Genomic DNA, 25,681 nt, shown 5'->3' on the forward strand with positions numbered 1-25,681 from the left:
ACAAAAATTGAATTTAATACTGACAATCTAATTTTGATATAGCTGCAGAGAGTTCCACGTTTATACAAGGAAATTATAATTGTTTTCAAGCGTGTAAAATCTATAAAGCTGTTGCTATGAAATGTAGCTGGTAACAGACTGAATTCTTACTTCCATCTCTAGTTTTCATAAAAGATTTGCAGGACTTCTCAAATTAGGAAAATTTTTTGAAGCTCTTCATTTGCTCTGCAGTTGTGCAAGAGGCTTTCTCCTCTAACAGATTCTTTGTTGTACAATGTATTTGTAATTTATATAACTCCATGATACTGAATCAAACCATTTTCACTTTAGTTATAATCTATCAGTACAAACTCTTTTTAACTAGTTTGTATTATTTATTAAGAAATAAGAATTTTCTTGGCACTGAACAACAACACAAAAATAAAGACTAAGATTGTAGAACTGTTAGTCATAGATTAAGTTAGGACAACCAATAAATTACCATTTTACATGTCCAAACTATGGAACATGAAGGCAAACTAAAATGAATGCTCTTTTACCTTAAAACTTCAGTCTTTAAAACTGCAGTAGTTGAGGAGCTACTTTATCGGGAGCTCACATAACCACTCATCAGGAGTGATGTGGCATGGGAAAGATGGAATCTAAGCTTCCAGCCAGTGTGATTCCCCTTTAACAGGGAAATACATAAGATATATGATGATGACTTTAAAAAAAAAAACAAACAAAAAACCCCCCCAAAAACCCAACCCAGTTAATTTGTATTGGATCCTCTGAGAATCCATTTTCACTTTATGCTCCAGAAAGATGAAGTCTATAGTTTAAGTGAACTCAATTCCATGAAAAGGAAGACACTGTAAGAGCCAATTAACTTCAAACATCAACAGTGATAACTATATCAGTACCTATTAGGATCAAGCAGAACTGTTATATTGACCCCAGGGAACAGAAAATATTTTCACTTAAAAACCCTCCTGTAACTGAATATTGGTTAACTACGTCAAATGAATAAGAAAACAAAAAAACAAAACCAACCAACCAGACAAAAAGTAGCTAAAGGAATATTTTTCAACTTAGAGGAAATATATTTTATATATTTAATTTGATCTGATTTTTTTGTTTTAAATAAACCTGTTTGCTGTCTCCAGGCTCAACACTGTTAATGTCAGCTCTTCCCCTTTTCAGTGGCTATACCAACTATGTAATCTAGAAACTGGCCACCACCCATAAATCTTCAAAATCTGTATTTTCAGTGTTTTGAGAATTACCAAGGGTTTAAAATTTCGAAGGCTAATAATGATATTGCTCACTTTTTTCGTATGAAATGCATTCTGCAAAATGAAGAGTGCTCAATGTGTTGCTACTAAATACTAAGATTAAGAGAATGCAAAGGTTTGTAAATATAAGGTTTTCTGATGTTAATGAAAAGACAGCTGGAAACTGTTATGAATCATTTTTGAAAGATTTTGTTCATTACATTTCAAAGAGATGTGTAAAATAAACAATCTGTAATGTATGCTGAAGTTATTCCTATCCTGATTTTATGTTTTGTTCCCTGAAAAACAGTAGGAAGAAGTGAGTGAAACTTTTCTAAGGTCACTTTTCTAAAGGCATTGGATGAGTAAATTGATTCAGTTTATAACGTTGTGCTGTTCAAGGCTACTTTTGAATATCAAAGTATTTTTTAACAAACCCTTTTTGTGAGTGACATTACATTGCAAATTCTAACAGATCTTACATGCTTTGTTTGTCCATGACCCACCAATTTCATAGTCTCAGTTCTGACTCCTTGTTCTGCCAGGTAGGGTGAGGGGGCAGTGAAGACAGTGCAGGGCTTTTATCAATCTCAGTAAGAAAGGCCTGACAACAGATGGCTTAACAAATTAACTGCTCTAATAAGACAGAATAAAAAGAGGAATATAGATGGCAAGTAAACCTTACATCCCATGAGATGCTGCCCCCACACCCCTCTGTGTTCTTGCAGCATTGGGTGGAGCCTAAGTGGATTTCCCAATGGCGCACTGTGCAGAGCAGCTCAGATCCTGTTCTTGGAGAGACAGGAACCCTCCATTCAAGCTATGATATGATTCCTTACGAGGAAACAGCTCCATTTCTAAAAGATGTTCTTATGAGAACTTATTGTGGCATTTTTGACAAAGGCAAGGCCATGCAGGGGGTGTGATGACCAGGTGGGAGCTGCCTGCAAGTCTTGTGCTAGGATGACCTGGCTGAATTTATCCTGCAGCCGAGGGGTCTGTGCAGCAGGACAGGGGCCTGAAATGCTACATTGTGCGTGCAACACAGCAAAGGCTGTGCCTGACCCTGTTAACTGTTATGTGGATCCCTAACTCCTAAATGTAGAACAATCTGACAGTCAGAATCTGTACACAAGCTAGAACAAGCACAGTTTTTCTTGTCTCACATGTAGAATTTGTTGGAGACTGTGGGAAGGATTTTCTATTGCAATATGATGTGTCAGAAGAACAGATTACACTAATACTTACTCATCTCATAGCTCTGTCATGTCTCACAAGCTAAGGAGATTATGCTCTAGGTCTATACTTGAATGGGAAATAAAATCTCTGGGCTATTGAAAGCTGTGCTGAATAGCTGAATAACTGTAATCTTGCCTCTTGAATCAGCGTTGACTTTGTCCTCTGATATGGTATTCAGGGAGCTATACTTCTGAGCGATATTTTTTGGGATTATATATAAAATGATGATCATTCTTTATTGAAACCTGAATCTTCCTGCAACTTTAAACAGGATTAATGATAACTATCCATTAGTTTATTCTGTTCTTCTGGACAGACTCCAAGATGCATGCTTTCTGCTTTTCTCTTTCATCTTTTTTCTAAATTTATTATTGGCTATATAGGCTTCTCCTGATGCTGAAGTATTATCACTATATTCTGCTAATGTGTTGTCAAAGAAGGTATGTATCCTCATATAATATTTGTTTACATCATTATTTTTAAATACTTGTAAAGTTTTTGAGATTATTTTAGATTTCTGCAATTTTAAACGCCAGACACAAATGATAGGAAACTTGAATTTTTAAATTGTTATTTCTTTTCCAAAACATTTAAAGATTTTTTTTATTATTATTATGAGGTGATATTAATTAATCAAAGGTAGTTTTAACTTCATTGTTTGCTAGTAACAGGAATATTATAAATGAAAGAATTCAGTACATAAGGCTCTTTTGCATTAACGGCAGCTCAGTTAAAGCAGGAAAGGGCCTAAGTTAACAATAGTATAAAAAACGCTGATCCCATCCTATAGGTTCCCCAGGCAGCCCCAAATTCCATCCATTAAACCAAATGGAAATGATTCTTTGTTTATAAAGACTGCAAAACCTTGTCTCTGCCTTCTTTCAGTCATTATGGATAACTTAACAGAGCTTTTCCACTCCAAGTTAGGGCTAAGAAATGTAAAGATTTCACTAATAGAATGTTCCATAGAAATCTATTATCATAGTATACATTAACTTCATAGCACTATAAAATAAATAATTTTTTTGTCATTTTGGAATGTGTTTCTGAGAAAGTTTTGACAGATGCCTCTCAAGATTTGCAAATTTAGGCTTCCATCTGGAAGTCCTCCAAGGAGCTGCAAGGCCTTGTATAGGAGGCTGTCACTGTTTTGTGATGTCTCCACTGTCTTCTTTCTTATATGATAGTCCTCCAGGGCTTTTTGTTCGAACTACTATCTTGTCTGGAAACTATTTATAACATTGATGAAAATGTGGTCTGAAAAGATCCTTGAAAGTTTAAATACTACACCAAGTGTGCATAATAAAACAACATTGTCTTCCTAAATTATAAAAAGAAGTAGATGATTGCTCACCATGTAATTTCAAAATATTAAAATTAGTCAAAGCATCATACTGTAATGGAAACCACTCTGGACTTTAGCATGTGATGCACTGTCGTGGTTTAAGCCCAGGCCCTAAATCAGAACCACGCAGTCCACTTCCCCCCCCCACCTTTCTTCCCTCCGCTTCTGGAAGGACGGGGAGGAGAATCAAAAGAATGCAGCTCCCATGGGTTGAGATAAGAACAGTTTAATAACTAAGGTATAACACAAATCACTACTGCTACCACCAATAATAATAATGATAAGAGAAATAACAAGGGAAGAGAATACAACCGCCCACCGACCGGTACCTCGCCCCCACCCCGCCGTGATCTAGCCCTTCCCGGAACTCTCAGTTCTACATCCTGGGCATGACGTGCTGTGGTATGGAATACCTCTTTGGTTAGTTTGGGTCAGGTGTCCTGTCCCTGCTTCCTCCCGGCTTCCCCTCCTCCCTGGCAGAGCATGAGACTCACAAAGTCCTTGGTCAGTCTAAACATCGCTGTTATCAGCTCTGTTCCCAGGCCGAAAGTCAAAAACACAGTGCTGCAACAGCTACTACGAAGAAGAAAAAATGACTGCTGCTGCTGAACCCAGGACAGTATCCACCCCTTATTCCATACCATTCACGTCATGCTCAGATCCCACATTTTCAATATACCATCACTTTCATCTCAGTGCACTGTTATCTTAGTGCACGGACCAATCCCTATAAAGCTGCTGAGTCCATTCGGTCCATGATGGTGGGCTCCATCTCTTGTAACAGTCTTTCAGAGCAGGAGAGGCCCATTGCAAAGTCCACCCCTCGATCATGAGTCCATCTCTATGTTGCATCTCTGCCCTGATGGCCTGAAGTGTCATGGGCCCATCAGGCTCAAAATAATTCACCCTCCCCTCCAGCAGTTTCTGCAACTTGTTGTTGGGGACTCCATACAGCTGCCTTCCATCTCCGACGCTTCCAAAGCACTGGAGGGGCCCAGTGAACTAGATACTCGCCCATACTGTCCCACACACCGTAACACTCATGACTGTCCAGCCTTGGGGAAAACCTCTCGGTCCCCCTATATCGTTGTCTAACCCCAGGCAAGACCCAAACCTGACTCTGCTTAACTCTCGGAATCAGACAAAATGGTTGTGGGTAGAACACACTCTGTGTGTGTGCCATCATGGTGATCCCCATCACAATCAGCAGGCAGGTCCCAAGGGTACCCAAAAGCCATTCAAAACCTTCAGAACTCTCAAATGATGCTGCTGTACTTGTCACTGAGGCTGGTGCAGCTGCTATGCTTGCAGGCTCTCTCACCACCAGCTTCCCTTTTTCCGAGTCCAGATCTTCCTCCTCTGCCTTGCTGGAAAGCGCTGCGTGGTCTCCTGCATCCTCCTGGGGCTCAGGCTCACGGGGCTCGGCAGACGGCTGCTGGGGAATGCTCTCGGCCTCTGCGGGGCTGGGCTCGGCCCTGGCGCTCGGCTCCGCCGCCGCCTCCTCCTGCTGCTCGGCAGCCGCCTCCTTCCCGGCCTCCAGCCCCGCTCCCGCCGCCGCTTGGTCCCCGGGGCCCCTCTCCTGGGCTGCTTCGGCCGCCGGCGGCTTCCGGGGCCACTCCCCCTCAGCTCCCTGCAGCCTCACGAACACGGAGGCGAGGACGAGGGCCAGGACGGTGAAGAGCAGCGGAACGGCCAGGTACAAGTCCACGGCCACGTCCATCCCGCCCTGCTGCCGGAGCCCCCCCGTATCGCAAGCCATTGCCATAAAGTACAGTGAAACAAGAACCTTAGCCCAAGTCCCACACTTGATAAACACTAACACAGCAAATACCGGCTCTAAGTAAGCTACAGCATACTGAAACTGTGACATCAAGAGAAACAACTTTGAGAGCCAATAAATAGCATTGTGCCTTGGTCAGATCTGTTGTTATCTCAAGCCTTCGGGCCCCACGTTGGGCGAATCCACTGATGGAACTGCAGGCAGAAAATAACTTGACATTATCAAAACTGTTATGTGAGAGCAAAATTTTGCTTTCAGGTTTATGCTCTGAATGGAGAAGTAGATTTTCATGACTGTACTACTGCTTTTAACCTATCACACAAAAATAAAGCGTTAGGTGAGAAGCAATCATACTTAGAAACACATTTGTTATGACTACTAAAGAAGCATTATGCGTGCTTTTACATGTATTTTTTACCTGCAAATAGGGAGTGTATTGCATTGTGTTCAGATTATTTCTGTATATTCATTCCAATGTTCTGACCATCAGAGTGTAAATTAATTCCTTAATACTTAAGAGTAATACTATGGAATGCTGCTTAGCTGTGAAATTTTATTCTGTCATTTTTGGGGAAAGAAAGACAAGCAAAGCAGAACAAAGCCCAGCCTGTGTGATTTTTCAAGCAGGTTGTAGTAATTAACACTCAAGTACTATCTAGAGATAGCAACTCAAACCCCATACTCCCTCTTGTGGTTAATCTTGAAGATTATGGAAAAAAACCCCAAACCAAACAAAAAAACAAACCCCAAACATATATGTATGTGTGTGTGTATATATATATATGTAAAGTATCATCTATACTTAAAGAAAAAAAATGCTTTAAAAAAAAAAATCTAACCTTTTAAAAAGTTATGATTTGCTTGTTGTAAACCGTCTCCAGAACATATAATTCACCTTGAAGGATATGTCATTCATCGTCAAAATTCACGTACTTCAATTTTAATAGAATCTTTACTCTGGTAGTTTTCCAAATCCAGTGATGCAACTACTTGGCTTCCATGTTGGATACTATCGAATGCCCTGAATCAGAATCAGAATCAGAATTAGAATTACCAGGTTGGAAGGGACCTTCAAGATCATCGAGTCCAACCCATGCCCTACACCTCGACTAAACCATGTCACCAAGTGCCACATCCAATCTCTTTTTAAACACATCCAGGGATGGTGACTCCACCACCACCCTGGGCAGACCGTTCCAATATTTTATTATTCTTTCTGTGAAAAATTTCTTCCTAATATCCAACCTGTACCTTCCTTGGCGCAGTTTGAGACTGTGCCCTCTCGTTCTGTCAGTTGCTGCCTGGTGAAAGAGACCAACCCCCACCTGTCTACAACCTCCTTTCAGGAAGTTGTAGAGAGTGATAAGGTCACCTCTGAGTCTCCTTTTCTCCAGGCTAAACAACTCCAACTCTCTCAATCGCTCCTCATAGGGCTTGTAGTCCAAGCCCCTCACCAGCCTCGTTGCCCTCCTTTGGACGCGCTCAATCATTTCCATGTCCTTCTTAAACTGAGGAGCCCAGAACTGGACACAGTACTCAAGGTGCGGCCTCACCAGTGCTGAGTACAGGGGAAGAATAAAACCTCCCTGTTTCTGCTGGCCACACCATTCCTAATGCAGGCTAGGATGCCATTGGCCTTCTTGGCCACCAGGGCACACTGCTGGCTCATATTCAGCTGGCCATCCACCAATACCCCCAGATCCCTTTCTACCTGGACACTATCCAGCCACACTGTCCCCAACTTATAACATTGCAAGGGATTTTTATGGCCAAAATGTAGGACTCGGCACTTAGACTTATTAAATTTCATCTTAATGGATTCTGCCCATCTATCCAACCTATCCAGGTCTCTCTGCAGAACCTTCCTTCCTTCCAGAAGATCGACACAAGCTCCCAGCTTAGTGTCATCTGCAAACTTACTGATGAAAGACTCAATACCCTCATCCATGTCATCAATAAAAATATTGAACAACACCGGTGCCAGCACAGACCCCTGAGGGACACCACTGGTGACTGGTTGCCAGCTGGATGCAACACCGTTCACCATCACCCTCTGGGCCCGGCCATCCAGCCAGTTACTGACCCAGCAAAGAGTGCTCCTGTCCAAGCCGTGAGCTGCTAGCTTTTCCAGGAGTATGTTATGGGGGACAGTGTCAAAAGCCTTGCTGAAATCCAAATAGACAACATCCACAGCCCTTCCCACATCCACCAGGCGGGTCACCTGATCATAAAAGGAAATCAGGTTGGTCAAGCATGACCTGCCCTTCATAAACCCATGCTGGCTGGGTCTAATACCCTGGCCATTTCTTAAGTGCTGCTTAATAGCACTCAGTATGAACTTTTCCATTAACTTTCCCGGCACTGAGGTCAGACTAACTGGCCTGTAATTACCAGGATCCTCCCTCCTACCCTTTTTATAAATGGGCATCACATTGGCCAACTTCCAATCATCTGGAACCTCACCAGTGAGCCACGACTGTTGGTAAATGATGGAGAGCGGCTTTGCAAGCTCATCCGCCATCTCCCTCATCACCCTGGGATGGATCCCATCTGGTCCCATTGATTTATAAATGTTCAGGTGCCTCAACAATTCTCTAACTTCCTCTTCTTGAATAACAAGAGGACCATTCTGCTCCCTAACACCACCTACCAACCCCAAAGTACAGTTATCGTGAGGCAAGGTGTCTTCCTACTGAAAACTGAGGCAAAAAAGGCATTAAACACTTCTGCTTTCTCCTCATCTTTAGTTACTAAGTTTCCTGCCTCATCCAATAAGTAGCAAAGATCAGTCTTACCCTTCCTTTTACCATTGATATATTTATAAAAACTTTTTTTATTATTCTTTACGGAAGTTGCCAATTCAAGTTCAAACTGAGCTTTGGCCTCCCTAATTTTCTTTCTACATGCCCCAGCAGCCTCCTTAAACACTCCCTGAGAAACCCTACCCTCCTTCCAAAGATGATACACCTTCTTTTTATTTCTAAGTTCCTTCATAACCTCAGTACCCATCCAGGCTGGACGCTTGCCTCGTCGGCTCATCTTTCGGCACACAGGAACAGACTTTTCCTGCGCCCTCAAGATCTCTGTTTTGAGGCACACCCATCTTTCCTGAACTCCTTTGTTTTCAAGGGCAGTTTCCCAAGGAACTCTCCGAATGAGTCTCTTAAACAGGCCAAAATCTGCCCTCCGGAAGTCCAAGGTATAGGTCTTATTGATGTTCCTCCTGATTTCCCTGAGTATTGAGAATTCTACAATTTCATGATCACTGTGCCCCAGGCAACCTCCAACCTTCACCTCACCCACCAGTCCATCTCTATTAGTGAACAACAGGTCTAACATAGACCCTCCCCTGGTAGTCTCGCTCGCCAGCTGTGACAAAAAGTTATCCTTTACACACTCTAAAAACTTTCTGGACTGCCTTTTTTGAGCTGTATGAAATTCCCAACATATATCTGGTAGGTTGAAGTCGCCTACAAGAACAAGGGCTGAAGATCCAGAAACATTCTCCAGTTGCTTATAAAACAAGTTGTCCACTTCTTTCTGGTTGGGTGGACGATAACAGACCCCCAATAGGATATCAGCTTTACCGGCCTTCCCCTTGATTCTTACCCATAAACATTCAACTTCATCATCATTAATTTCAATACCCATAACATCTAAGACCTCCCTAATATAAAGGGCCACCCCTCCACCCCTTCTCCCTTTTCCGTCTCTTCTGAAGAGCTTGTAGCCATCCAATATGATGTTCCAGCTATTCGACTCGTCCCACCATGTTTCTGTGATGGCGACTACATCATAGCTATATTGTTGCACCATGGCTTCCAGCTCTTCTTGTTTATTCCTCATACTACATGCATTAGTATACATGCACCTCAGCTGATCCACCGATTTCACCACCAACCCAGGCTGATTACCCTTGGACCTGCTTCCAGTCAGCCCAGCTGCATCCCCTTCCCCCTTCAAACCTAGTTTAAAGCCCTTTCAATGAGTTCTGCCAATTCATGAGCAAAGATTCTTCTACCCTTAACAGAGAGATGCAACCCATCCGTGTCCAGTACGCCAGGTGCTGTAAAGGTTGTCCCATGGTCAAAGAACCCAATGTTCTGCCGACGACACCAACCCTTGAGCCACTTGTTAATAATGTGGGCTCTCCTGTTCCTTTCATTAAATTTTTCTACCACCAAAGGGATTGAGGAAAAGATCATTTGGGCTCCTGCCCTATCAACCACTTGACTCAGTACCCTAAAATCCCTTTTAATTTCTTTAACACTCCTCCTTTCAATCTCGTCACTGCCAGCCTGGAGTATCAGCAGTGGATAATAATCAGAGGGCCTAATCAACCCAGAAAGTCTCTCGGTGATCTCCCGTATCCAGGCCCCATGGAGGCAGCAGACCTCCCTGTGGATTGGGTCCTGTTGGCATACGGGTCCCTCTGTTCCCCTTAGAAGCGAGACCCCCACGATGACTACCCTTCTTTTCTTTTTAATATTAGAAGTGGTAATTCGTCCTACAGGTAAGGCATGATTGAGAGGCTCACTGAGTAAATTATTGTTTCCCAAATCATCTAGTTGGCTCTCTAGATCCTCCTGATCCAGGGTCTCATATCTGTTCTGAAACGGTATCTGAGTTGGTAATGGGGGTCGGGAGAAAATGTTATTATTACCCCTCCGAACAGAGACCCATTTCCAATCCCCTTCGTCAACCAGGTGCCCTTCTACTTCTTGGCAGTTGGAGGCATGGGAGTCTTCTGACTCTAATAGAGACCCCAGTGTCTACTCACTAAAGCCAATAAAGTTTAACTCTCAGTAACCTGATCAAAAGAAAAAAATTCTGATGTAAAAGGGTTACTTAAATAAGTGAGAAAGAGTTTCAGTATTACTAAGTAGCTTTTCTGGAACCTTTGTCATATCCTTGATACTTCCATCTAACCTCCTTTTTCTGACCTTTAGGCTTAAAGTACAACTAAAAGCATTTCTAACTTCAGTGACAATGAATAAAATTGTTTGCTTGTTTTTAATTTAAGAAAGGGATCATTCACAGTTGTAGTTACTACCATTTGAGGAGTGAAAAGAGAAATAATCTTGACAAATGCAAAGTTATTATAAACATATTGGCTACAGATGTGTTGATTCTGAAATATATTCCATGCCTATTTATTCATCAAGGTTATGGTATGCTTTATGTGTCATTTATGTTTAAATAGCTGTGGTAATGGAAAACAAACCTCTACTTATTATTTATTTAAAAAGAAAATCCCAAAGCTTTCTCTAATAGTTACAGGTTGTGTATATATATGTATATATATATGGAATTTTATAGTAAAGGAATAAAAAGAAGGTGACAGAGCTTAAAAAGAGTCAACACTTCCTTTAATGCTCATTGTTTACTCCTTATGTTTTTAGTGCTTTTATTATAACTGGTTTGGGGTTTCAGATGTCACCTTCTACGCATAATCAAAATGAAGTATTGTCATGGTATGGAACAAAGATTTTCTTACAACAATCCTAGTTTTCATTTTGGTTTTGTTTTTTTCTCCACATAGAAAAGTGACAATAATGGAAGACCCTGATCAGAACATTCACCTGAAAAACTTGTCTCTTCAGCAAGCAACCAACGAAGAGGAAGCTTTAAACCTACTCTTTCTTGGAGACACCAATAGAATGATTGCTGAGGTAAGAATTGCTGCTGTAAATCACTAAACACCACCAGAGTTAAAATTGTCAGAAACCTCTCCATGTAAGATGTCTAGTTTGGAAGTCTATGGAGATAAATTAGTAAGTATCTTCTTTCTAAGTATATTTCCACAGGGAAATTAAATAAGCATTTCTCTGATAATAGCTTTCACTTTGCAAAGAGCTTTCTCTTTTCCCTTAGTGAATCTGATTGGTGGTTATTGATGTCATAACTTACCGCAATTAAAATAAGTAAGAAAAAAAATTGCTCATAAACCATAGACTGACTTTTGAATGTAACTTGCGTCAACATACATATGCATTTAAAGATTAGAAAACATGGTTTTACAAAACATTGTCAAATAGTCCCACAGAAGTATTAAATTGCCTTTGAAGTAGCTAGTATAAGAGTTAGCAGTTCCTACTTTTTTCTTCTTATCGCATAAACACATTGTGTTATGTCTAAAAATACAAATGGTAGTCTGAAACACATTCAAAATAAATATTTGACAATATGGAGAGACATGGTTCTTCTCACTGATTCTGGAAAATTCAAAGGAAGTGTTTCCATATCCAAAATCTGTAGGGCTTTTAGGTTGGGTATTTTTTTCTTATCTTCATCATTGGAAATGGAATGTAAATATTAAAAGTGTATTGTAAAATGTGAGCACTGTCAATGTGTCTTTACTAAACACAGCTAATTTTATTTTAGAAATTATAGGTTTTCTTCCTCTGACCAAAAATATATATAATAAATCAATGGCAAGAAAGATATTTAACATGTATGAAATAGTCAAGTAGCTATGTGTTCCTCCTGTCTGACCATGTACACCTGGGTACGGGCGAAGAAGTGATCTATGACAGATCACTGTCCCTTGAAATAATATGCCTGAATATGCCTCTCTGATACAAAGAATTCCTTGTGCTTTTTTAGTATTTCTCTTAAAATAGCAGTGTAAGGTAGAGCAAGTAGCTTCCCAAGAGCATGCACAAATTTCAAAACTGTAATCTTTATGTGAGATTGATATGTCTGAACACTGCAGTTACATGTACAGTTAGCATTTGTCTTTTCTCTACTGAAAAATCACTTAATTTTAATGAGGATGGGAATGTTTTAGTGTGTGATTTTGTACTTATAATACTCCATTGTTTAAATTGGGAAGACAGCTCATAGTACACAGCATTTATTACATCATTTCAAATGTCTGAAGTGCACATGGGGCAAGCAGTAACCTTTTGGCAATGCTTAACTATGTTTATTTCAAAAAAGAATGAAATTTCTAAACATTTAAAGATAGTTGTGGGGACTGACTTGTGACCTCTGAATTGGACTCATTCCCTTTGTATTTATTTTTATTGTCCATTAGTATTCTCAGGCATATATTTAGAAAGCTACTGGTAGTGTGTGAATGCATTGGATGAAATTTGAAAAATAGAACTTGAATATGTGAACATATGAGATTACAAGACACTTTTGCCAAGAAGGCATGTTATCCATCTTAGAGCTGCATTCCAAAATGAATTACAATTTTCTGCTTTCCTTATTGCTGTCAGTTGTTAATTTATTTCCAATCTGACAAACCTGTTCTATAGTATTATTAGCACCAAACGGCATCATCATTTTAGCACAGGTGCTTTCATTTCCGTGTGTGGTAAAACAATCACTGGTCATATGTACTACTTTGAATGGTCCTTAGAGTGCTTTGGGATTTGTACGGATAAAAGGCAGGGTATAATGTAAAGTTTAATAATATCCTCACCAGGGAATATTAATTGCTTAAAGTTACCTCAGTTAACCATGTTCTAACTGTGAAACCTCACTGGTAGTAAAAACCGCAAGGTACCAAAGTAGTGCTTTTAGAAATCAGGGAAGTGTCAGATTGTACCTATTCTGATACTTACATTTTCATAGCAATAGGTTTTCAATTTCAACTGTCAAGTGTACTTAAGTACACACCTGAAAAGCCGCTTCGCTTGTACCTTATTAATCAGAAAAGAAACCATAAACGTATGAACGTCTTGCTCATCTACCAGATATAAAGGCAGGAACCTCCTGTTTTTCCACCTACATAGCCTTCTAAATAGAATGGTTCTGTTGGAACCGGTGGGGTTTATATTCATTACACAGATGTAGACACTGTTTTCAACAAGGAGTCTCTCCTCCTTTAGACTTGCAGAGACTTATGACATTCTCTGCTATAAATTAATAATGTGAAAACATCAGAATGTTCTACACTTGAGTTTCAGCCAGAGAAAGAAACTGTGTTATATAGCTTTATTGTCATTCTGATAGGATGCAATGGCTCTTTTCTTACCATCTAAACTGTGAAATGACTGAAGCTTTCAGAACTTCTTCCTACAGATATCAATCTGATTGTACCTTGAGACTGGAGAAAATGAATTTGATATCAGCTTTGGATGCTATCCCTGCTTTTCTCTTTCACCTTGCCCTTCTTTAAAAATCTCAAAAGTTGAAAGGGAGAAGGAGGAAAAAGAAACCCTCCTTTAAATGAAATTTTGTACATTTTCACTGAGATATTCTCTGGAAAAAAAGGCAAGGGGAGGCGTTCAAAATCAGTGTTTCTTCATTTATGCCTTGGTTAGTTATGAATTCACTCACCCAGGAATATCGTGTTCTCCTGATGTCTAAATATTTTGATTCAAAGAGTAAAAGATTCCACTAGAACTGTATAAACTGTCAAGTGGAGATAGTTTGCAGTATGGGCTGAATGGCTGCATTTATCACCTGTGAAATCTTTTTGTCCCAGCTGTCCTGAACTCTTTTCTATATTTTCTGTGTTTGAGTGTATTTGGCAGCTGTAATCAACAGCAGCTTCTGTTAGTCTAATGGTAGTTTTCAAACAGCTTTTCATATGTTTTTCTCCTATTTAAGAAACTTTTTCCTTCTTAGGTCCTCAATTATTAAGAACTCAATTTAGACCAGTAGCATCCTATTTCTGGCTATTCTTCTTAGTGAAACCTGTGGTTATAATAGCAGCTGAAAAAAATAAAGGATTCTAGAAATATATACATTCTTGTACAGGAAGGAACTCTTACAGTGTTTTCTTGGTTTAAGGTAGATAATTATATTAAGATGGATAACTTAGGCTCCAGAAAGTTTTTTGACCTTTCATGACCTTGTATTCATAGACAGAAATATCTGACTTGGATGTTTCTTGTGAAATGGCTGTGCTGCAGATTCTCATTTAAGTAGAAATCACCTTTTTGCAACTGTTATATGAATAGGTATAATGGTTTAAGTCACAAAGCTTCTCTACATTTTTCTTTTAGTTTCAGCAAACACAGGTATGTTCTGGTCCTGAAGAAAAGAGAGTCCGGGTTGTATGGTTTGAAATACCTCTTTACATATTTTTCAAGATCAAACAAAACACTGATGCTTTACTAAATCATGATCTTGAAAGAAATGCTACTGAATTCCTCTTTTACCATGCCACAAATGGGCAGCAACAGATGATTTGGCATTAATTCCTTTGTAGTGTTCACATGATATCACAAAGCATCTGAAGTCTGCTTATGTGGTTTATGATGTCACAGAATTCCTGGAAAAATTGTTTCTTTGTAAGTAACTGCAGCTCATCATTTGTTCTGTATATAACTTTCACAATAGCAACCATCTGCTGGGAGCTGGGACACTCCCCTCTTTCTTTTTTTTTCCTTCTTCACATCAAATTAGTGTGAGGATGATTTCATATACATATGGTTTGAGTACTGCTAACAATGCCAAAATACACTCTGAAAGCCACTAGAGGAACCTTGTAGTAGGCTCTGAGATAGTGTCCAGAAAATATTGTTTGTTTGTTTTCAGTTTTCAAATTTTCTGTACAGCTGAATGGTGATACTCAGAAGTTGCCTATGTAAGACAACAAACATCAAACAAACAGGCTTATTTTGGGACTGAAGATGCTGGCAACTTGTTATTTCTGTTGCTATGTGGTTTGCATCTACTTCTGTGGTAAAAGTAGCAAAGTGTATGGGATAATGATTGCGATTAACATTTCATGATCACATCCCATTTAACAGTTTAAATTTTTATGACTTTATGCTTCCTGCAAGAGTTCTAATTGAGCTATATACCGTAGCTGCGAAGTGGAGATAAAATCATATTGTAAAGAGGAGTATCAATGTATTAATTAAAGCATGGTTCTACTCTGAAGAAGGTCTTTATAAAAATAGCAGTTTGGGATGCTAGCCAATAACTTCCAGATCAGCTTCATTCATTAAGAAGTTGCGGGGAGAAAAGCAATGGACCCGTTCAGCAAAATCTGCTTAAAGCATGCAAACCAAATTGTGGCTAATGTATTGCTATAGCCAATAAAGACCTAATAGGCCAAATATTGCCCTGAGTTTTTGGAGCTCAAAATCCTGACATAATTTTCTTTCATACTTTAATTTTATTTTTTTTTGCCTCTGTTGGGGTTAAGCAGGTGTGACTAAAAGCACATTTTAAAATACATGAGTGTTTGCTGCATTGTGAAACTTAAGTTTCCTTAAGAATGCTTTTTCTGAAGAATGATGATTTTTTTTCTGCTTCTTTCATGGCAACCTTTACTTTGTGCTTCCATAGTTAGACCTTTATTGATATTTGATCTGGCTTAAACTTGTCTGCAGTATAGTATGACTGATGCTACGACTGTAGTGCAAAATGTCCTCAAATATCAATTCTGTTAAGAACGTCCTCAAATATTAATCCCATTGTGGATTTTGATCTGGAAAAATAAAATATCCATTCCTACTGCACAGAACTGCAACTAGTAAAATTATAGCTGTCCTAGTAAAATAAGTGAAGCTGGCTCTGATTATTCATGGAATCAGAATTGCTGAATAAAGTACATTTTAACAGCATATAACATTTTCTTAGTATAACTGCATTTTAAATATGTTTGGGACTATTTTCTTGCTTGACACTTTTCCCTGAGCCTGTTTATTTTCATTTCCATGCTACAACTCACTGTCCCTTCATTTGTTCAGCGTAGCCTCTGAAGGTAGCGTAGCACATAACTGCACTGTGATGCTCATTTCACAGGACTGTGAAATGATCCTCAGAAACTAGGCAGTTAAGCAGAGACAGTGGCTTGCCTATATTATTCAAAAGTTCCTCATCTGTATAAACTAATGATCATAACTCTCCTCTCTCTCTCTCTGAGCTTGGATTTATTAGGTAAAGCAGCCCAAAATAAAATAGTGCTAAGGCTGTAATTTCATTACAGAATTTTCATCAACTACAAACATTTGTGGTTGCTGCACACCACCTATTTGTTCACATGCTGTATGCTGCCATTTTCAATTATCTAGCAGAGCTGCTTTCTACAGCTGCACTGTGACTGAATTGGGAAACTGATCCAGGTTAAATATCTATGGTTTGCAGACATTTTTTTTTTCTTTCTTTTCTCTTTTCTTCTCTCTTTCTTTTTTTTTTTTTTTTCCATTGAGCTGGATCAGTTCCCAGAAAAAGTTCAGTTGTGATGTCACTATTAAGGTTGGGAAAAAAGTATTAGGAAATTAAAGAGGAGACAATTCAACCAAGAGGTATAATTGTTAATATTATTCCCAGTAAAGGATTGTTCAGCTTGCCGTTAAGCAAGCCTTTCTGTTAAGATCTGTCCTTTCTGGATGTACTGCCTGTTAAAGTATCTTGGAACAAGGACAGTTGCTTGGTTTCTTGCAGTACCATTTGTCTGTATCAAAGTTATCCAAGTATTTGGCCAGATTTGAGTGCCACGTAAACACATTTGGGTTCTTGCGTATATATTATAGATACAATAACTAAAAAAATTGTATAGGTGATTTCAGTTGCCAGATTATTGAGCTATACAAAGCTAAAATTATTTATTAAATAAACAGTAAGGGCTGTTCCTTTCTTTTCCTTGTAGACTCCAATGAACCATGCCTCATCCCGATCTCACTGCATTTTCACTATTCACATCTCTAGCAAGGAACCTGGATCTGCAACTATTAGACGCTCCAAGTTACACTTAGTAGACCTTGCTGGATCAGAGCGCGTTGCAAAGACTGGAGTTGGAGGTCAGCTATTGACAGAAGCCAAATATATCAACCTTTCATTACATTATTTGGAACAGGTAAAATTAGAACAGTGATGCAATTTCTCTCTCTGCAACATTCCTATTCAGCAATGTGCAGTGTTTCGGAAATCCTGATTCTAATACTCAGTTAGGATATTTATTGCATTTTTAAAAAATCTTTGAGTTGACAGCTCTTAATTTGAAATAGGATTTTAATTTAGGAAAAGCTTAGGGTAGGTATTTTAACAATAGTTTTTCTTATTTTATTTTGAATGCTTAAGATATTTGCAGTAATATTTCTACTAATAATGTCCTTTTGTGATCTTCTTTCCCTTCCGCAGCTGGAATCAGAATCACAGTATCACAGTATGTTAGAGATTGGAAGGGACCTCAAAAGATCATCTAGTCCAATCCCCCTGCCAGAGCAGGAACACCTAGATAAGGTTACACAGGAATGTGTCCAGGCGGGTTTTGAATATCTCCAGAGAAGGAGACTCCACAACCCCCCTGGGCAGCCTGTTCCAGTGTTCCGTCACCCTCACTGAGAAGAAGTTTCTTCTCAAGTTTAAGTGGAACCTCTTGTGTTCCAGTTTGTACCCATTACCCCTTGTCCTATCATTGTTTGCCATTGAGAAGAGCCTGGCTCCATCCTCGTGACACTCCCCCTTTATATATTTATATACACTAATAAGGTCACCCCTCAGTCTCCTCCAAACTATAGAGACCCAGCTCCCTCAGCCTTTCCTCATAAGGGAGATGCTCCACTCCCTTAATCATCTTAGTTGCCCTTTTTGAAGACTGGAGTGACATTTGCTTTCCTCCAGTCCTCAGGCACCTCTGCCGTTTCCCAAGACTTGGTAAAGATGATGGAGAGTGGTCTAGCAATGACTTCCACCAGTTCCCTCAGCACCTGCGGGTGCATCCCATCTGGACCCATGGATTTATGGATGTCCAGATTGATCAACTGGTCTCTAACCCATTCCTCATCGACTAAGGCAGACTGCTCCGTTGACCTGACTTCATCTGAGGTCTCAGGAGTACAGGGCTCTTCAGGACTGCTTCAGGCAGAGTAGACAGAGACAAAGAAGGCATTCAATAACTCTGCCATCTCTGTATCTTCTGTCACCAGGGCACCCATCCCATTCACCAGTGGCCTACCTTGCCTCTGGTGTTAGTTTTATCTGCCATGTATTTGAAAAAGCTCTTTCTGCTGTCCTTGACCCCTCTTGCGAGATTTAATTCTAAGGAGGCCTTAGCCATCCTAACTGCCTTCCTACATCCTCTAGCAGCAGCCTGATATTCCTCCCAAGTGGCCAGCCCCTCCTTCCATGACCTGTAAACTGTCCCTTTCCACTTGAGCATACCCAGCAGTTCCTTATTTAGCCACGCAGGTCTCCTGGTCCTCTTCCTTGACTTCCTACGTGTCGGGATGCTCTGATCTTGAGCTTGGAATAAGCAATCCTTGACTGTCAACCAACTATCTTGGGCCCCTTTACCTTCAAGCAGCCTTGCCCATGGGATTTCCCCTAGCAATTGCTTGAAAAGGCCAAAGTTTGCCCTGCTAAAGTCCAGGGTTGCAATTCTGCTTGCTATTGTACTGGTCCTACCACACAAGATCCTGAATCCCACCATCTCATGGTCGCTGCAACCAAGGCAGCCCTCAACCTTTACTGCTTCGACCAGACCCTCTTTGTTAGTGAGGATGAGATCCAGCAGCGCTCCTCTCCTGGTTGGCTCATCCACCATTTGCATGAGGAAGTTATCCTCCATACACTGGAGGAACCTCCTGGACTGTGGCTGGGTTGCTGAGTAGTCCTTCCAGCAAACATCAGGGAAGTTAAAATCCCCCACGACGACCACGTCCTGTGACTGTGAGGCCGCTCTCAGCTGCCTGTAGAAGGCCTCGTCCACTTCCTCACCCTGATCTGGTGGCCTGTAACAGACACCCACAACAGTACCGCCCCTGCCAGCCTGCCCCTTAATTCTCACCCACAGACTCTCAACTCGCTCGTCCCCTGTCCCTGGACAGAACTCAGTACATTGCAGCTGCTCTCGCACATAAAGAGCAACCCCACCACCCCGCCTGGCTGGCCTGTCTTTCCTGAAAAGGACATAGCCCTCCATGAGTATATTCCAGTCATGCGAGCTGTCCCACCACGTCTCTGTAATTGCCACCAGATCATAATCTCCTGACTTAACACAGGTCTCTAACTCCTCCTGCTTATTTCCCATGCTGCGTGCATTGGTGTACAGGCATTTCAAGGAGGGAGCTGAGCTCGCCGATTTCACCCTAGGATTATAGGAGGCCTCCCAGTCTTCATCAGTTCTAGAGTGCTGCCCCACTGGGGCAAGCCCAGTTACAACCCCATCCCCCTTCCAATCTAGTTTAAAGCTCTCCAAATGAGCCCTGCTAATTCGTGCCCCAGCATCCTTTTGCCTCTGTGAGATAAACCTTTCCCACGTGCCATTATCCGGTCTGGAGCCTTATAAAACGAGCCATTATCAAAGAACCCAAAGCCCTGCCTAAAGCACCAGTCTCGTAGCCAGTTGTTTACGGACTGAATTTTCCCATTCAGTCCCACATCATCACCGGAAGATGGAAGAACTGAGGAGAAGATCACTTGAGCCCCAGACTCTTTCACCATCCGCCCCAAGTCCCTGTAGTCTTTCTTCATCCCCCTCAGACTGTGGGAAGCAGCTTCCCCCCCACCTGTCTGGAAGACCAGCAGCGGGTAGTAGTCTGTCGGGTGCACCAGTCTGGGTGATATCCCAGGCGCTACCAGAAGAATTCTAGCAATTCAAGATTGGCGATACCAGGCGCCTTGGTGATATCCCTGATCTGGGCTCCAGGCAGACTACACACTTCCCTATGATGAGGGTCAACTCTGCGTATCGGGCCCTCTGTTCCTCTCAGAAGGGAATCGCCTACGACAACGATTTTTCTTTCTTTCTTGTCAGAGGCAGTCTTGAGGTGCGAAGTCGACCGCCTTTTCCTATGTGACCTTGTAGTCTGGCCTTGCACCACATCCTCACTTACCTCTCCATCAAGATCCAGGGCCTCAAATCTATTACTGAGGGGCACCTGGGGAAGCAGGGCAGGAAGGGAGGAAGGTTGCCCACGGTTCCGAACTGGAACTCGCTTCCAGCCCTCATCGTCATTTTGGTCCCTTACCTCTGCGCGACAGCTACAGAGCAGGGGCTGTCTCGGGTCATCCCCCTCTGTCTGAGAGGACAGGGGGTCCATCCCCTTGTGGTGGGTATCTCCCTGGAACCGTTCCTGCTGACATGCTAGGGAGTTACTCCACCAGTCGATCTCCCTTTCACACTCCCTGATGGTCCTCAGCGTCTCGACCTCCTCCTTAAGTTCTGCCACCAATCTAAGCAGATCTTCTACCTGCTCACACCTCACGCAGGTGGAATGCTGGCCTCCCTCCCTCGGCAGCAGCAGGCTCTGGCACTCCCTGCAGCCAGAGACCTGAACAGCCACAGTTTGGGACAGGGTCTCTGAGTTGCTACAGTCTCCTTACTGCAAGCTCTCTTTCTGGAGGCGACCATATTGGTCAGCAGTCAGAATGTATGCATCATTGAACTAAAGTGACTGGGGTTTAGTTTTTTTTTCCCTCAAGCATTGTAATATTGTAAAATATTAGGCTCTTCTCTCTAGTGTTGTTTTATTGCTCTACCAATGTAAATCTTCAATCTTTCGGATAGGAGTTACCTCTGTTAGTGTATTTATGGACTACCACAATTGGTTTTGTACCAATAGGGCTCTCAGATGCAACTGCAGTAATAATAATAAATTTCCACAAATTTTTATCATTCAGCTCTTGTTACTGAGAAAGATTTAGCATGTTGATTTAAGGCATACTAAAATTCCTATAATCTTCCTTTCACTGTTGTTTTTTATTTTTACTCTTTGGAAAAGGCAAATATTGAGAAAGTAGGTTAATCCCAAGTAATATGACTAATTTTATTTTTTTTTTAAAGAAACAAAGAATAAATTAAGGTAACCTTGGTGAATGGAAACTTTGAAGATGACGTATTCCAGTAGAAAGATTTGATCAATAAATTATCATTATTATAAACAATAATAATAATAATTATTATTGTAATTACTATTGCTGTTGCTGCTGCTATTATTATTTTGGTTTTGTTGTTACTATTATTATCATCATCATTATTGAGGTTTATTTATTTTTCCTTCACTGATCTGATATAATTTTCTCTTCATGACTGGAAATGTATGTTGCATCTTAGGATCCTCATAATTTTTTATGAATGCGACAAGTGTGATGGTGAAGGCTGTTCACACTCGCCTTCTTTTCTAGTACTCATCTCTTCTTTACACCATCCTGATAGGCATGGTTTGTATACCATAGCATTCCTTCTTTTGAGGTATTTCTTTTTGGCTTAGTATTTGTGGCATTGCTAAAAGACATTTATGCCGATTTATAAAAGCTTAGTGCACGTTACATTTATGTCTTCCTGATCTCTTGTGATCTTTTGTATTCTAATGCAGTAAAACACCAAGGGTAAGAAACACTTGGCAATCAATGAAATCTCTTTCGTGGATGCTGTGATATTAAGTTGCAATCGCTGAAGAGTTTCAAGTGTGGATTTCAGACATTGCACCTTCTAAGACAGAAAACATAATGTTTTTTTCACAGTACAGTAAACACTGTTCCTGTTGCCAGAAAGTAATTATTTTTCTGATTTTGATGGAGAATACAGTATCGTTTCTTAAGGCTTCTTTAAAAATTTCTATATACAACATTAGCAGGTTTGTGAGCCTGTCATTTTGTGGGAGAAATAAGGGAATGGGAAGGAGAAGAAAAAGTGCTCAAAACTAAAATTTAGGTTTGTCCCTTTTAATTTATACTCTAGGATAAATGTGGCTTACACAAATTTTCACTTGACAAAATTTATAAAAACATAAAATTTTGTGAGTGTCTGTATGTCAAAATTCTTTAAAATTACAGTTAAGAAATAGAACTGATTGTTCCACTTACTGTGAAGAAACTTTTTCATTTTTGTGTTGTCTTTTTCTATTAACAAAACCAAATCCCTTAGGTTTCATTTAATCTACAATCAGAGATATTTCATCTGCCAAAAGAAGCAGCTTAAGGCACAGCAGGTGGCAGTCAGTCATTTACTATTACTCTAAATTTTTTTCATACCCTTCCCTTTCTTCTAATTTTTATCTCACATAAAAAAGTCTATATTCCATTTGTACTCGTGAAGTACAACTGGCAGGGATTGTGTGTTAATAAAAACAGTTTCCTAATACTGAATAGAAGTCTACTGAAGACAGTCAAAAAATCTTTTTTGTTCAGTGGGATTTGGGCCATTAGTTACTGACCTTGCAGTAACCAACATTAAAGTACAAGGATTCCTCAAAATCAGCTTATTTACCTGCTGTAGTAGTTAGTTGTCTGCTGGTGTTTTAGCTTTGAGTTATGCCATTTCTAAACACCTTGCATAATGAAGTAGTCATGTAAAATTATTTCTGTCAAGATGACAATGAGAACACAGTTTTGTATTATCACACTTGGTCTACTTGTTAAATATCCATAATGTGTTAAAAAAGCTTGTATACGGAGCTATCAACTGCATTTATATCTTGTATATATCATATATACATCTATCATATATGCATATCATATATATAGAGGTACCTGATAGCTCTGTACCTACAAAGGCATGCACTCCAAAATCCCGCTCTTTCAGAACTCTCCTTTTTCTATTACAAGTTCCTTGACTGGGTTGTAAAGGTTGATTTAGTGATTTAGGTGAGGTTTTATTAAACACATCATCTTGTGAGTTGCATTGTCTCTCATATGACAGTTCAGTGGCTTCTGCATTATGAGAGCTGGCCACTTTGGTGCCAGTGTGGGAGGGTTCAGATTTCTTCCTAGGCTACAGGCTTCCAGCATGAACTTCAGAAAAATGAACTCTGTAACGCAGCTCCCATTTTTAATGGAAACAACATATTTTCCCTCTGGCTCTTTTCTCTTCATATCTATTCAGATAGTAGTCTCTGTGTGGCAGAGACTGAGAACATGTTTATTAACGTACACGCTAGACTTTGAGATTCCTATGCAATATTATAAACTAATGGTGATATATTTACATCAAGCAAGTTGTAATAAATAAGAGTTGAAAATCTTGGTAGAAGAATGGGTTTCTAGATTCCTTTAAAAGATAGTTATTTTCATATTATGTATTTGACCTTCTTAGAGCTGCCAGTGTAAGATTTATAGAAATAAGACGTTTTAACTTTTGAAGACCATTAAGAAAAAATAGCGCCAATGAAAAAAATGATACCAAATTTTCTAAAAGAATGTTTTTTAAGTGCAGCATAAACAAAATGTATGCTGGTGTGTAACATTTATAAAAGAACAATTTCTAATCATTTTGGATAGCTTGCACAAGTCCTATAGCTACAGTTTTTTGGTACAGTTCTTGACCAGATACAGTTCAAATATTTGTGTCACAACAGATCATGGGATAATCTAGCTTTTTATTTAATAATAATTAGGTCACGTAAAGTAAACAGCTGAGAAGGAAACTGAGAATAGTCGGTGTACCATTTCCTTTTTGGCAAAGGCATGTGTATACTAAACTGAATTATTTCTTTCCAGCAGTACATTGCAATCATGAACTCTTTTATTTGTGTTTTATTTTTCAAGACACTTTCTCAGAAATAAATATATTGACCCCTCTAAGAACCGTATGCTTTAAGGATGTGTAACATTAAAAGCATGCTTTAGCAAATATTAAGGAAATTTTTACTTGAATACTATTCTTTCTTTATTATTATGACAGAAAAATATGAGGAATATTTTCAGTAAGTTCCTGTGTCTTAGGAAAGTCTGTGGATTTTGGTTTATGGTGTTCAGTTTCTATGTTGCTGAGAGGCTGTAGGGTATGATAAAATTATATTTATTTGGTCTTTCAGGTCCAGATCCTACGAAGACATATAAGCACTCTGAAATTTAAGTTGAAATTATTTCCACAAAATCAGTTGGCAGCTAACTGGGTGTATAAGCATAGTTCTGTTGTATCAGAAGTTTGGGTTCCTGAGCACATTTTTTTGTTCTTTTTATGTATCAATCATTAATAGACATGTAAATGTAAATGTTTTTTCCATTTTTTTATTACTATTTCAGGTGATAATTGCCCTTGCAGAGAAAAACCGGTCCCACATTCCTTATCGAAACTCTATGATGACCTCAGTGCTAAGAGACAGCCTGGGAGGAAACTGCATGACTACCATGATAGCAACGCTCTCTATAGACAAACGAAACATAGATGTATGTTATTTCTATCTATTTTCAACAAAAAAGCTTTCACTTCTCTAAAGATCCTGCTCTTCTGGCTTTTATTACAGTTTGTAATTCAAGTGTCTATGCTTTCATTTTTATCCTTACATAAAAATATTTTGAATTTGTTTCCAGGAGATAATTTTATCAGTGGAAATTTCAATAAGATGTAGACAAACCCTTTAACCCTTTAAGAAATGTGCTTTTCTCTAAGTAATCTCAAGCAACAGTTGGGAAACAAATTGCACTTAGTAATGAGCTTTTTTTTTTATTTACTGTTTTCCTGATGAATAAATCTTTGAGGACATAATGGTAATATCTATAACTGTTTACTTCTTTGGAGTCATGATTTCACTGAGTATGACAGAAAACTGGAGAGTTTGTTGATGGGGGAAAGGGAATTGGATGGGGTGATTCGAGATTTTTTTAAATATTTCTAATTCTTTTATCTCCCTTCACTAATTTCCTGTGCTGAAAGTATATATAGTGATGCTTTCTTCTCTTTGTTTACCAAAAGAGCTGTAGCATTTATCAAAGTGCTGTAGTGAATGGGGCCAAATCTGGCTGGTGACAAGCTGTGTTCTGCAGGGTTCCATTCTAGGCCCCGTTCCATTCAATATATTTATGAATGATCTGCATGCAGGAGTTGAGGGCACCATTAGCAAATTTTCTGATGATACCAAACTGGAAGATGCTGTTGACTGCCTTGAAGGACAGGAGGCCTTGCAAGAGGAGTCTAGATGGATTGGAACACAAATACAAATTGTGAAAGGAGTGGCTAGAGAGCAGCCCTGCAGAAAGAGGTCTGGGTGCTGGCTGGCAGCAGGCTCAATAAGACTCATCTCTTTTTCCCAGCTTCTTTGACTTTTCCATACACCTCCCTAGTCTCATTTTCACCAAAAAAAAAAAAAAAAAAAAAAAAAAAAGAAGTTAATTTTCTCTTTTTCCCATAATTCAAAATTTTTTACCTTCTGAAGCTTTCTTACCCATTAGTGCCAGCTGGAGGCTCACTTGTAAAACAGTTGATCA

General features: G+C 39.8%; 1 protein-coding gene across 1 annotated transcript in view; it reads left to right on the plus strand.

Annotated features, from left to right (window-relative positions):
* The window catches only part of KIF6 (kinesin family member 6), a gene marked incomplete at both ends in the record, with an annotated part of 157,951 nt that overhangs the window by 33,118 nt on the left and 99,152 nt on the right, over window positions 1-25,681 (plus strand). Inside the window, 3 exons of the mRNA XM_080615857.1 lie at window positions 11,160-11,289; window positions 17,181-17,387; window positions 24,500-24,643. Of these exons, the coding sequence (XP_080471983.1) occupies window positions 11,160-11,289; window positions 17,181-17,387; window positions 24,500-24,643 (481 nt within the window). The remainder of the gene's footprint in view (window positions 1-11,159; window positions 11,290-17,180; window positions 17,388-24,499; window positions 24,644-25,681) is intronic.

The sequence above is a fragment of the Psittacula echo genome, assembly GCF_963264785.1.
Source record: "Psittacula echo genome assembly, chromosome: 4".
NCBI classification, from domain to species: Eukaryota; Metazoa; Chordata; class Aves; order Psittaciformes; family Psittacidae; genus Psittacula; species Psittacula echo.